This window comes from Salmo salar, chromosome 23 (genome assembly GCF_965601325.2).
Source record: "Salmo salar chromosome 23, fSalSal1, whole genome shotgun sequence".
In the NCBI taxonomy this organism is placed as follows: domain Eukaryota; kingdom Metazoa; phylum Chordata; class Actinopteri; order Salmoniformes; family Salmonidae; genus Salmo; species Salmo salar.
In genome coordinates, this window is record NC_138313.1 from 26,530,416 (window position 1) to 26,545,699 (window position 15,284).

Below are 15,284 nucleotides of genomic sequence, written 5' to 3' on the forward strand. Positions count from 1 at the left end.
TAAAAGGCAGTTTATCATGGAGTACTATAGAGTCCTGTGATGTAACTAAACTGTCTGCAGCCATACCACAGGTGAGAGGTGGTGATGTTTAGTCTAGGAAGCTGTGACTGACACACACTGTGTAAAGTGGATGAAAAAAACAAGTCAGCACCATCTTACCCACTGGGAGTTCTTTTTGGAAGAACTGGGAGCTGTGTTAGGAGTTTTAATGGTTCTATTTCTAATTCTCAACATTTACAACTGATTTACATTGGTAGAGAAGTTAGAAAACACGTGGACACCAGTGGAGGCTGCCGACATGTTTTTTTTGCTTTTCCTTTTTTGATACCATTCCATTCACTCCATTTCAGCCATTATTATGAGCCGTCCTCCCCTCAGCAGCCTCCACTGGTGGACATAGCCGTGCATTCAGCGGTAGCTTGTGAAAGTAGGGACGGTGAATGAGCAGAGTAAATCTGGTGACTAAAACCTCCTGATTTAGGTGAACAGATGACTTATGAGCCTTCTGAGGATAAAAGCCAATTAACTTGCCAGCGGCAGGTGGATTTGCCTCATGACATTAAACACAGAGACATATGGTAAAGTTACAGGTAATTGGATTAGTGTGATTAATACAACTCACATTTGTAACGCGTTAAAGAGTATGAATCACTGTGATAAACATCCCACTCAGTACTGTCTGTTCGACTAAAGGACCAACCGTGGCAGCTGCTAGTAACTGTCACCCACATATACAGGCACAGACAGTCTGCCTCTGATAATGTATTTTTGCTATAGCACTCCTACATCCTACAAACCTGAGTTCATTGGTGTGACAGAACATCAGAGCAGTGACAGTGGTGGAAACAAACTATAATCAAATATTTTCTCAAATGTATCAAACAGCAACAAAATAACTTTTACATCCAATCTCCCAGGTGGCTGTCATGAGTCAGAGAGAGTGCAGAGCCATTGGCAGTGCTGCAGGAGATATAGCTCTTCAATGACAGGATACATCCAAACCAGTATCTTACCTACAGATGGTCAACCTGAAATTTTAATGCTCATTCCATCACACCAATGACTTAAAACTAGTTTGCATTCGTAAAGAAAAGAAAACATCTAATTTTCAGCCCCTAAGTGAATATGTATGGTTTAGAAAACCTCGCAGAAACCTGTGAAAATAATCTATGCCAACAAACCAGCCGGCATGAGTATAGTTTCCAGCTAAATGTGAGATTCTTCTTTTTGCCAGCGTTGAGTGACGCTGTTGGCCGGGAGCGTTGTGCTGTCTCCCTGTGCTGGGAAGTGGCCTGGCGAGGGCTTCTGGAGACCACTCAACATCTGTCCCTCCTCCAGGCCCCTGGCATTGGATTCACCACAGGTACACACACACACACACACACACACACACACACACACACGCACACGCACACGCACACACGCAAATGCATGCATGCAGACACGCAGACACAGACACGTGCGCATGCACATGTGCACACACACACAAATGTACACACGCAGACACACTCTCTCACGTACTGAAACACATGTCGTACTTCCACATACTGACGGATACACAAACACCAGAAACCACTGCTACTGAGTAGAGCGTAGGTCTACAGTATGTAGGGCTCCCACTCTAAATGTCCATAGCAGCCTGCTGTTTGTCTGTCTGTCTAGCCCTTCGCCATCTCCACAATGTCTGGAGTGGAGCCGGTTATCAGTCTATGAGACAGGGAACTCACTACCGCCTGCCTGCACAAATACCTTGTGTCACCGCCTCACTAGACACACTCCCTTCTTCTTAAAAAATACCCACACACTGCACAAATAGTCTGTACACACACCAGGCAGTCTTCCTCCACTAGTAATCTGTGCTGCTTTGGTAAAGAGAAAGATGTACGTACTATAGGTAAACTAGAAATATCTTCCTAGTTTATGCATGCATCACTATAGGGAAGGAATCTTATTGGAGTGAGCAGCATTGGCCCAGACGGGAAAGCCCTCTCCTATGTCAGAAGCCGTTACAGAGGGGTGTTAGCAAACATATGCTAGCGCACATCGCTGGAGAACTGTAAAGCACCCTCTCTGTTTTCAAATCTTCATCCAGACCCACCTCACAGGTCCCTGGAGACATGTTATGAATCTGCAAGTACATACAAATACACCTACCCTCTCTTCATCACAACCCTGGGGCTGCAGCATGGCACAATGGGCCAGCACTCCATAACCCCACCCCAACATCCCTCCACCACCTCCGCTTCCTCACCATCCAGCCCAGTCTGCAGTCCCCACAGATCCCTGCACACGCGTACAGGGCCAGGCATAGAGAGGAGAACGCTGTCTGTTCTGTCGATGGCAGCCACAGAGAACACACAGATTGGAGAACAGCAGACAGAGCGTGCTAAATCGATGCCTTCTGTCTGGGATGGGCCGTATGAGAGGGTACCCTATCGATGACTGCACCCCGCCATGTCTGAGTTAAACCACAGCCCCTCACAAACACAGACAGACCGTGGTACAACCAATCTCCCTCATGCTCATCCATCAAACCTAAACTATGGCAGTGAGAGATGTGTGTAGTGTACAGAAAATGAGAATGTCGAATGTTTATGCACGATATTGGAACAGACAGACAGATGGGGAGAGAGAGAGAGAGAAACCCACACCACACACGGTATATTCATACAAAAACATAGCCCAAATGCTCCCTCCAGGGGTTCTATGTTCCAGAGAGGGGCAGAAAGGGCAAAGAAAAATTGGTGGAGAGAGACAAAGCAAGAGAGAGAGAGGGGGAGAAGGAGAACGAGCGAGTGAGAGAGAAAGAGAGAGAATAAAGAACAAGAACGAGAGAGATATAACCAAGGTAATGAAGGCAAATGTTGATAGAAATGTAGGATCTTAATTTAATCACTCTTTTGTCGATGATAATTTGCAGGAAATGCAAACTTGTAGTGTATTCAAGTTTTAAAAAAGGCTTCTAAAGTTTGTAATTTCCACTTTAAAATGTCATACTTGATTTGACCTAACGAAAAATGTATCAACCCCTACAAAAAGGTTTCCATTATTTATAATCCACATAATTCACATTTCCTGTTGCTGCAGGATTATTTTCCTGCTGTAGCAAACGGGCTCAAATTACAATCCTACATCTGTATGCATGCACCACTGTGTTGCTTCCTAGTTGTGTTTGAGAGAGACAAAATGAATACTAATTACCAAGATTAATATCAATGGTTCAATGTTCCTATTAATGATTATTCCAGTAATTAGAATCAGCAGGTTGAAATAAACTGCAGTTAAAATGTTTACACAATCAAATCAAGCTGCTCTCTATGTTCTCTCCTCTGGAATGAGATATACAGCCTGTGGTCTACCCAGGCACTCTGGTTTACACCATTTGGCATGAGGAGAGCTTGGCATGTCTCACTGTTCACGCGACGTGGTTAGAGAGCTGGATTCTTCCTCCTTTAATCCTCCAAATTGTGTTGGTTTTTCCACAGGGAAAGAATAAAAAACGCCATGTCCCAGGGAAAAAGACGAGTGACCTTCAAGGGGATTGGGAGATTTGAAATGACATTAGATTAGTTAGAAAGACATTGGCAGATGCATTTACTAAAATACGATATTACTAAAAGACTGCAGTCAAAATATGGTTGTAGAAATAATTGATATCACCATAAACTAAGATCTAAATCTCTCTAAGAAACTCTCATGTTGAGATCAACAACCATTATTCTATCACCTTGAGCTCCTGTCCTTAGGAAAGTGTGGGCAATTGTAGAGGACATGACATAGTCTTTTGTCCACAGTGGCTGAAGCATAGCAGGTTAAACCAAACCACAGTAAGCCGCTACGCTAGCTCCAGCACCAGCCTTAGGCTTGTGGTCGAAGATATACATCTTCTGGGACGCCGTTTCAGCTCTAACTAACCGCATTTGTGGACAATTTATAGCGGTGGATCTCTGTTAAAACCCACCAATAAATGAATCTATGGGGTGTGGGGCTGGATGCCTGCAGGTTGCCAGGCCCAAGATAAATTGCTGCGAGTTTCTGCACCGTCTGGCAATCTTAATCCTCAATAATCAAGGCCAGCAGAGTCAAGGAAAAGAGTTAGAGCACAGACACGTCAGGGCTGAGGCTAAAGAAAAATCCTCCGACCAATATTTCTCCAGCTCTGTGAGCTTACTCCAGTCTCATTCTAAGTCTCTGTTTATGAACTCAGGGTATAGTCGAGATGAGACTAAGGACTGGTTACAAGCACAGAATCTCACCTGCCTTTTCAAGGATCTTTACGCCCAAAGGTTAAAAAGTACCTCAGTTATCAACAGGTTAGGTAATGTATAAGATTCATAAGACTGACACAAGCTGGAGGGAATGTGATGTGACCTGCACTCATGAGATTACAAACAAACTGTTAGATGCCAGCCTGCCTAAGCCTCCTCTGAGCATCTTCTCAGATAAGTGTCCATTTCATGAGCAGGAGGAGAGCATCATGGCATGATTACAACACGGCAAATGTCAGATATTCTTCATCCCCACTTACCATCTGCTGTGAGGGTCGATTGGAAAATGCTGACCCTCATCAGTAGCAGCCCTCTCTCTTGCCGCCGAAAGACAGAAATTCTCTGACCTCTAAAAATATGGCACAAGTTACAGAACCCAGCCAACAAATCAGCATCCAGGGCCATGGCAGCGGGGCAGACAGACACTTCTCCTCGAGCCAAGAGTTGACAGGAGTGTGGTTTATTTAAGCAAGGCAGAATAAAATAATAGATTTGCTATGACAAAGAGAAAGACACCGCTGGGCTGTGTCAAATTACTGCAGGAGGCATGAATTATTCATCTGCAAAATACACTGAATCAAATGTTGAGGAGGGATTAAGGCTAGTGAGGATTGTTAGTGTCTATAAAAAACCCTGACATGGGCACGTGAATAGGTTTGCTCTCCCGCTCCCCCGCTACATGTGTACATGTGAACAGGGTGCCCCCTTGAGCTACAAGGTTTCACCTGCTTTGATCCTCCAACGCCTCGTTTCCAAGGTGTTAAACATGTCTATCTGATTTCCCGGGGCACAGACAGCAGCCTCACACCGTGCTGCCCCTGCCCAACCTAGCAAGCAACTTCTTCATCTGCACAGGCAGTTGGTTTCCACAGAAATGCCAAGGAGCCAGGCAAGCTAATCCCTCCGCGGTGGCAAAGATGGATGTGTCAGTCCGCATCCATCCATCTGTTGGTGCCCCCTATCTGTCAGCTCCCAGTATCTCCTATCTGCGAGCAAAATGAATGCCACGGTGGGGCTGAATGAGGGTGGTCAGCTTGACAGAAACCCCTGAGGCCAACGCCCAGATAACTCCAGGAGCTTTGGAGATAAATTGCAGGAGCTTCACATGAGATGGAGCCACAATGCAATTTTCCCCAGCAGTCCAGATACAGTATATAAAAGGTAGGAGGGGGGCAGGACAGTTAGCTGGGAGCTTTCAGTCAGATAACCTCCCAGTGAAATCAGACCAATACTAACAGCAGGCCCGGTGAGATCCAGAGAGGATTACAGCAGTGGAGTGAACAAGAGGAACAAAGCCACACTCGTCCCTGTGTGTCATCCCTGTTTATGAGGAAGCATCACATCCTGAGTGGACTAAAGCCTCCATCTTGGTTCTGACTATGTCTCCCTCAGGCAGACCTTGAGGCCACAGCCCCCGCAGCCCTGCTGGTGGCACATGCCAACATCCTTCCGCCACAGCCTTTCTCTTTCTCCACAAAAGCATCAAGTCACCTGGGGACAATTCCCAGACCACAACTGAATATAGATGACCTTTTGTGACCAGATCAGATGGGTAGGTTATTTATCAACTGTGCTCTCTGTTGACTCTGTTGAATAAAAGTGCCAGTGGACATGCTATATAATATTACAAACTAGGTGGTTTGAGCCCTGAATGCTGATTGGCTGACAGCCGTAGTATATCAGACCGTATACCACGGGTATGGCAAAACATGTATTTTTACTGCTCTAATTACATTGGGAACCAGTTTCTAATAGCAATACGGCACCTCAGGGGGTTGTATAGCCACTTATTGAACACTGCTCAAGATACAAGACACTGTATACAGTACATGTAGTATTTGTAAAGAGATGGCAATCAAGAACAACCGCTAAATATTTGTTAATAAATTAATAAACATACTCAAATTAAGCATCTCCCAAGATGCATTGCTCATAGAACGGGGTCAGACACTTTCCATGTTCCTCTTTAAGATCCTTAGGCAACCCCAGGGTCAGAGACTGGGGCCAGCAGCTAACACATGAGGCGGGCGAACAGGCGGGCGAGGGTGAAGCAACAGACAGGAAAGAAACACAGACTAATGAAACAGACTGTCTGGGGTATTTATTTCAGGGTGAAGAAATTAATAAGCATGAAAAATAATAATCCTCAACACATTGCAGGCCAAATGCAATGATTAATGAAAAAACTGCCGACCCAATTATTTCAAGCAGAACAAAAGGCAACGGTAAAGATTGTTGAAAGGGTAAACAATGGGGAGAGCCTGGCTGGCTGCGAGCAAACAACTCAGACACAATTAATAAACCCACGCTGGCTGCATCTGCTCCCAGAGCCCTGCCTGGTGCACTATCACGCTGACACAGCGTGCTGCAGGCCTAGCATGGGAGGAGCAGTGGAACCTGGGCTGTTTACCTGGCTAATGCCCAGACAGCAGTGGCCAATCACTTTCCTCTGCTGCTTTACCTACTGCTGGGAGATCAGCAGATGCTTTCAAGGCCAGATGAGTCACAAAGCACAATAAAAAACACCATGATGTTATTAACTCCTTTATTACCCAGTCCCTCCAGGATTCTGCAATCACATTTAGCAAAATCAACAATTCCCCGCATATTATGCGAGGGCTTGCAAATTTGATCAATCCCCACACTATTTCCGCATAAAACAGTCAAATCATAGCAATATTGTTGCATAAAATTGACCCATTACCACAGTACAAAAAGAGAGGTCGCAATTTCAACCAATAATGTCAATAAACCTTTTTCCTCGTCAGCATATTTTTGCAAAACAATCATCGCGAAATGTCAGAATTTCCACAGCAAAATCAAGCATTTATGCTTGCAAATATCACAAGAAAATCCCTACAAAATCCTGGAGGGACTGCTTTTATTAGCATTGGCTTAAACTTCTAAAGGTCATATTTGCGAGCTTCGGCAAATCACATGTTCTTTTGTATAGAGGGGATTCAAAGGATGATAGAGCAGTGTTTCCCAACCCTGGTCCTCCAGTACCCCCAACAGTACACAGTTGTTGTTGTAGCCCTTGACAAACACACCTCATTCAACTCATTGAGGGCTTGATGATTAGTTGACAAGTTGAATCAGGTGTGCTTGTCCAGGGATACAATATCAATGTGTACTGTTGGGGGTACTCGAAGACCAGGGTTAAGAAACACTGTGCTAGAAGCTGGATTGGACCAGAGAAGGTTCATGCCAACACTGTGTTTTAAATAGGTCTTATGTGAGTTGAAGCACAGCCAGACTGTGGATTTATACAGGAGGCCAAGATGAACAATTCAGAACAATTCTGATAATGACACGCTGAAAGAAGAGTGCATTACATTCCATTACGGCGTCCTACAAAGCCTGATACATCTACACACACACAGGCAGGCAGACGAGCAGGGAGCGACCCCTGGCCAAATCCACCCCGTGCTACGCCCAAACAGATAAATAAAGCCCCCATCAGCTGCTCTGCATATTTAGGTATCCTAATGGCTCTGTGTACCTCGCCTGGCAAAGAAAAACAAATCCTTAGGTATCAAATGTGTCATAAACACTGACCAGGAACCCAACAAGTGCAATAATGTTGGCTAGATCATTAATGGGGGAGAAAAGCACCACTAGCATTCTCTCTATTTCTCAGTCTGTCTTTTTCTTTCTTTCTATTTTGTCGCTCTCCCTTTCTCTCGTTCTCTCCAGTCCTCTTTTCTACTCTCCTCTAATTTTCTGGTTTATTAGGAGGAGTAGGTTAAATAGCCTGTCCTCATCTCCTACACACACAGCCATAAGATGAAGGGACCACAATGACAGTGCCTCTCTGTTACTTCCTACAGTAGATTTATACACAGTCCTCACAACAAAAAGGGCTACAGAGGCCAAGACACTTCTGGGCCTTGTTAGACAGGCCCTTGATTGGCTGGTCAGACAAACTGAGAGCAGGCTCTTGTCACACATGAGAGCATCTGCTTAGTCCTGTAACATTACCCTGCTCTCATCTCATTCAGCAGAGCTGAGTGGTTTGATCCGCTTACCCCACCGCCACAGGAGTAAATAGAAACACTGAGGAAAATGTCAACAAGACTCTTTATGATGCTAAAAGATACATCTGATTAAATATGCTCCCAATTTACCTCTAGCACCAAGCCACAGCTTGACAGGAGAAGCAGAAATAATGAAAACACAGACATGCCACTTACCTGATCATCGCCAAAACTGGTAGCTTTTAGAACTTCAGATGAACAATCCCAATATGAAACCAGTCCAGAGGAATCAGGTAGGCCTAATGTTTTTCAATTCCCAATCATCAACGCTGCTAGTTCAGGTGGTGTTCAATCTGACATACCACGTTTTCTAATATTCATAATTTGCACAAATAAAGACTAGTTATGGAGAGAAATCTATTTGGAAATTGTCGTTTGATGGGGACAAATTCTGTGGCTCATGCTGGGGGCTGGTCATAAAGTATTAATGGTTACCATTATCCACCATATTTACTACAATATTCAATCTTCTGCCTTCAAGCTTGGTTTCCTTTGACACATTGCTGCTGGCGTGCGTGACAAAAGGATTTTGCCACAATTGTGTGCTCATAAGCTTTGATGCTACTTAGGAAGAGTTCAGTAGCTTCAGAATGTATTCATACCCCTTTACTTTTTTCACATTTTGTTGTGTTACAGCCTGAATTTTTCTCTCACCCATCTATACACAATACCTCATAATGACAAAGTGAAAACATGTTTTTAGAATTTTTTGCAAATGTATTGAAAATGAAATACAGATATGTCATTTACATAAGTATTCACACCCCTGGGTCAATAGATGTTACAATCACCTTCGGCAGATATTACAACTGTTAGTCTTTCTGGTTAAGTCTCTAAGAGCTTTGCACAATACTTCCACATTATTCTTTAAAAATTCTTCAAGCTCTGTCAAATTGGATATTGATCATTGCTAAACATCCATTTTTAAGTCTTGCCATATATTTTTAAGCCGATTTAAGTCAAAACTGTAAGAAGGTCTCTCAGAAACATTCAATGTCATCTTGGTAAGCAACTCCAGTGTATATTTGCCCTTGTGTTTTAGGTTATTGTCCTGCTGAAAGGTGAATTTGTGTCCCAGTGTCTGTTGGAAAGCATATTTTAGGCTTGCCATAACAAAAGGGGTTGAATTCTTATTGACTCAAGACATTTCAGCTTTTAATTTTTTATTAATTTGTAAACATTTCTAAAAACATAATTCCACTTGGACATTATGGGGTATTGTGGGTAGGCCAGTGACACAACATCTCATGAGTCTATTGACACACCTGTGCGTCAATCTAAGGAACATAATAAAAAAATCCCCATCAAAATCCGTCAGTTTAAACTAGAGATTTACATGGGCTGCGTCTCAATCCTTCGCATCCGCCTATGTCGGCCTGCTGCATCTGCGGAGGAAGGTGGAGGAGCTACAGCATTTGTCAGACCATGAGACAAAAAAAAAACTGTCTTCTCCGAAAACATATGTAGCGCCCGAACAGTTTGGCGTCCAACTATTATGACCAGTCTATGGAAAGGGGAGACTCTCACGAACACAGTGTTTTATTCCCCGTTTTGCTCTATGACCCCCACAAGTGTCACGGGACTCGTCTGAAGGTTACCCATACAAACAAATGGAAGTATGTAGGTAGTTTTGTGTCCCAAAAATCTCCTTTTGACGGTCTTTTCTGTAATTTATGAATTTGTTAGTCAATGCGTTTCTGAGACTTTTAGAAGTGTTTTAATCCATTTAAAATTCAGGCTGTAACACAAGAAAATATGAAAAAGTCAAGGGGTGTGAATACTTTCTGAAGGCGCTGTAAATCACCATATGAAGGGACAATAATGATATTCATGAAAACAAATGACAGCATAATCTAATTGAAGGTGAAACCATGGCACCTTTGTTTCACTCTGTGTCCCCAAGCATTGATGGACACCTACTGTACTGTTTGTATATATGTAGCTAGTATTGGAGGATTAGTGATAAGGACAAAAGCTGAGAAACCTTACCTAATACCCCAAGCCGATAGTTCACTGTGATGACGATAACATTGCCGTAACTTGCCAAGATGCTGCCGTCAAACATATTCCCAGTGCCCTCCATGTAGGATCCCCCATGGATAAATACCATCACAGGCTTAGGGCTGCCACTTTCACGGATGTCTGCAAGAAGGGGAAGGAAATTATTAAAGGACAAATTAAAGCCGACAGCTGGAGATGCAATCTGAATTGTGGACGCTTTGCTTTCTCATAATTTGTGGCACATTGACTTTGCTTTGAGACAATTTCTGGTTTGCACGTCAGATAGTTCATTTTCTACGTGACAAGTATGACATGTTCCTGGTGACTGAAAATTGAAAATTAATCATATTTTTTAGTTTCAGGAAATTTTATGGGCTGTTTTTAATTTTTGGAGGGCCAATAAACTGTCAGCATTAAAGAAGAGCAGAGATTCAAATTGACATTTCAATTTATGTGGCACAGAAAGCTAGTTTTAATCTAATAAAACAGATTGAACCTAAATGTTTTCACAAACATTCTTGAAGAAAAGTTTTTAATTACATTTCAGACATCCAACGTTTTCCCTTTAACAATGTGTTATGCTTACTGAACTTCGCATAATGATTTCAGCTCAACTGATGCTGTCCAGAGTCTTTACAAAGGAGGACATCTAGATTGGGCACTGGGTTCGAATTAAATGGGGGATAGGGATAAAAAAAATTGGCTTCCGATTACTTTCATCTTTCACAAAGCAGAAAGGCTTTTCATCTTGAGTGCAAAATGTCCACATACATGTTCAATATCTCATTGATGTTTGGTGTTGGGGGACTCACTTGCAAGAGGTCTCAGTGCTGAGGAAAGTAATTAAATAGTAACAAAATAAAAGAATAGAATTCTCCAAAAAGCCTTCTCTTACGGCAAAAAAATGAGGCCGTATTTGCAGAATCCAGGCCCTCTCTCTGTTCTTTTAGTTGATTTTCTTCCTCCCACTCTCACTTTCTTGTTCTCTCTCTCTCTCTCTCTCTCTCACACACATTTCCAGTGAAAGTGAAGGCTCCTACAGAGGAGTAGAGAAGGAAGGAAAGGCCAGGGCAACTCTCATCTTCCCTTCCTCAGTAGGCAATGCACCATAACTCCTATATTATTGATTAGGACTGAGCAGCTGCAGAGTGTGTGTGTGTGTGTGTGTGTGTGTGTGTGTGTGTGTGTGTGTGTGTGTGTGTGTGTGTGTGTGTGTGTGTGTGTGTGTGTGTGTGCGCAAAAACATAAGTTAGTGGGGAAAAAGTGTGAGAAAGAGAGGGAGACCCGAAGGAAAAATCTTGATTATTTTCAGAAATTGCACATCAGAATCCTAACATCTTCCATTCATGTTGATTAATTAATTTAAATCTCAGAATATGATTTGATTTGATTTTAATAGCAGCTGTATTCATGCAAGTGTGTAAACTAGTGATGCATTGAGACAGGAGAGTAATACCTGATCTCTCTAGATAGTTACAAACAGAACAGCAAGGCAATTGATTAAATCTGTAAAATAAAACTAGAAATGAAGACTAACTGTAAGTCGCTCTGGATAAGAGTGTCTGCTAAATGACGTAAATGTAAATGTAATTGTGTGTCTGTCTGTGTAAGTGCATGCATACATGTGTGCGTGAGAGAGATTCTTACAGTACATGTGTCGCCCCTCTCTGTCTCTTGTGCGGGTTCCAGCAGCAGATTAAAGTGACACACATCTGGCCACAGAGGATTATGGCCGTGGTGTGTAGAGTACTGTCTGTCAGGATTTCCATTACATAATGCATGTCATTCACTGTCCTTTACGCTGTTTGTTCTTTTGTTCACTTCAGCTTTGTGAGTGGCAAAAAAGCAAGTGCACATTCACATTTCTTTGGAGGGATTCCAGGCTTCTCTGACCAAGGTCCAAAAATTGTAAACCTCCATAAATGAGGAATAGAAGCCAGGGAATTGTGTGTGCTGGTGTAACGGAGTTAAGAACGTACTATAAGCTCACTCCACAGCTAGCTTGAAATGTCGCAGTTGGAGCTATTGAATGAAGATATTTTTCAATGGCTCAAACAGTTGGTACATTGTCAAGGAGGGTGGTCACGTGTGTCTGCGAGCAGAGGATCACTGGTTCAAACCTGGTATAAGGGCAGGGACAGTAGAAGAAGCTATACTGTTAGCAGCACACTGACGTCTGTTTCACTGGTGCCGTCAAGCCACGGATCCGCAGTTGGGCTCAGCTCAATGGCCAGGGTCGCTCGCTGTGTGGTAAGTTTAGAAGGGGTGGTGGAAGCTATACTGTTAGCAGCACACTGGCATCCGTTTCACTGGCTTTTGAGAATCAATGGCAATTTGGTCTAAACTGGGCCTACTAATCACAGGCTTCTTCCATGCATGCTACGTGAACACCATGGTGTGCTAGGCTCATCCTAGCTGGAGGTAAATGGAGGACAGGTGCATTCCTATAAAGATGCTCACATAACAGAAGACTAGCTGCAGAAGCACTGCACTGCAATGCCACCGACGTAATATCTGTATGACCTTGCAGACAAGAGGACCAAAGCTTCCAGCCATTACAAATCCACAGGTGTATCGGCAGCTACAAAGAACTGCACATCTTACATTCCATGACATGGAGAGGTTCCATGGCCAGTGTTGTTTTTGTTTGACTTCATATCTCTGTTGTGGCTATAGGTTACACGTCGAAAGAGCAGTATCAGTGAGACAGCAAGCCGATTGGTCCTTGGAAAACTTAATTCACAGATCTCAGTGCGTTCGTTTTCACAACATATTGTCTTCTGTCTCAGAGAGGAGTATTCATATGCCCTGGATTCTTTATCAAGTGAATAGGCTAATTGAGAGGCTTGCTGGGATTTCACTGTATATTTCTGCCTTCTTTAATCTTTTGATGTGTGTACTCAGGAAATCGCAAGTTGCTGCAGATCAAAGATAGCTGCTGCATTTCTCGTTTAGTTTTCTGTAATTGGAGTTTATTTCACCAGATTATACAGGAGATGTACATTATTAAGACTGTGTTCTGTCATTAAGTAGGAAGATCACTTTCTCACTCCCTCACTTTCTCTTTGAATAAATTAATTTGTGGTTATTAGAGTACCTTCTTCTGTTTATTACTTTTCAGTGAGGAACCCATTTTATATTTGTCAATTTGAAATTGTGGCCTTGATCACTAGGCTTATATCACTGTGCCATAATGTACTTGAATTTGTGTAAAATAGTGATGAAGAGGCCTCATTAAGAAGAAACTGTGTGATCAACATGTTGTAAGTCATTGCCCATAACAATCCAGGAACATCCATACATGTTGCATAGGAAACATTTTTTTTATAACACAACTGAAGGTGACTTGTGTTAGTATTGATTGGGGTATCCAATTCCCCAGGGTTGCAATGGTATCTTTTATTTTAGAAAAAAGAGGAGAGCTTTCAAAAATCATGCAAAAACGTATTAAGATTTGATTGAAGGGTTAATAGTCTCTTTTAGGTGGGATGCAACATGTAAAAAAAAAAAAAATCAATAAAAAGAATTCAAGCAAAAACCTACGTTAGATTATTAACGATTAAGTACTCTGGAATGACGGGAGACATTAAACATACTCTTAAAACATCAAGCAAAAAAGACAAAACAAATCCAGCAAAAATGACGAAGAAAAAAAATCTTCAATAAAAAAAGAAAAAAGGACAAGAAATGTAAGAAAAACAAAGAAGAAAAAATTTGAGAGTTCCTTGTCATGCAAATCAGTTTGGCATCAAAAAATACCTTCATCCTCCACCCCGTCATTATCATCTAAATCATCATTGTGTTTCTTTGTAAGGGGACCTAGGATCAAGAATGGAGAAGATGGAGGAAACAGAGAATACAAGAACACACAAACCTTATAAATGCTTTAAAGAAAAATACATCTTAAGTGATTTTCCCTGTGAAAAATCAGACTGAAAGAGAAGAATGTAAACAATATGATACACATTTGTGAAGCTTGGTAGTATGACTTTTGTTAAAGTCCTGTACAAGAAAGGTTTTCAAAATAGGACTGTTTCTTTCAAAAAGATTCAAGAATGTAAGATAAGTCCTTTTCAGTAAAACAGAATGTGTATTTTCAGAACAAAGCTTTACCTCATGTCATTATCACCCCTCTTTCACCATTTTCAAGTAAATTGACAATCATATAATTAACTGTATATGATTACTCATAAGAAGCCAATGACCATATCCTCTGCATCATTTTGACTCAACATGTAAGGACATTTTTGGGGGTGTCTTGTAAAATTAAGTTCCAATAAGTAGCCCATGTCTGCGAATTTTAATGGAGATTGAATGTGCTAAAAGAGAATACCCAAGATTGAATCACAAGTGGACTCAAGATATATAAAACAATCTCAGCCTTTTGAAGGAGAGAGGACATATGCAACATAGAACCTAAATTAAGTAATGTCATTGCAGGATCACAGTGCCAAGTGGATGAAGTCACTCCAAACACACAGAGAGGTTAATTTGCTTCATTGTCTCTCATAGGTTCCATTATATAACAGGGAATAGGTCAGAGACTGCAGCAGAGTAAACCAAGACAGGATTCATTTAGTGAGAAACAGTACATAATCCACAGTAATGGACTGTAATACAAACACGACACCGATGGACAAACAGACAGACAGGCACACAGAGAGACAGACGGGCACACGCGCGCACACACACACACTACAAGGTTGACAAAGCTGTAGTCTAGACACATGCAAGCCTACATTAGGGTCAAGCATGTGTAAGCAGAGAGCAGCACAGGCAAGAGTGAGAGACAGTATGGCTAATGAAAGAAGCCTTCACACACACCACTCAAACTCATTCTGCCTATGATCATGCTCCAACATGACCATACAGCACAGCAGATCAAAAAAGGGAAGTAATGAGAGGCAGGGATGAGAGGGGCGAAATCGAAATGCTCTGTTTTCTGTTTCATTCTATAAAAATAGTCCAGACACATATT

The 15,284-nt window shown here is 42.2% G+C and overlaps 1 protein-coding gene across 3 annotated transcripts in view; it reads right to left on the reverse strand.

Annotated features, from left to right (window-relative positions):
- LOC106584306 (neuroligin-1) overlaps positions 1-15,284 on the reverse strand; it is a 360,873-nt gene that overhangs the window by 208,999 nt on the left and 136,590 nt on the right. For 2 of the 3 annotated variants that reach the window (XM_045705996.2, XM_014169395.3), the window contains exons 3-4: positions 14,066-14,125; positions 10,295-10,447 (exon numbers count right to left, since the gene is read on the reverse strand). In XM_045705996.2, coding sequence (XP_045561952.1) covers positions 10,295-10,447; positions 14,066-14,125 — 213 coding nt within the window. The remainder of the gene's footprint in view (positions 1-10,294; positions 10,448-14,065; positions 14,126-15,284) is intronic. The other variant, XM_014169396.3, reaches the window with a different exon arrangement.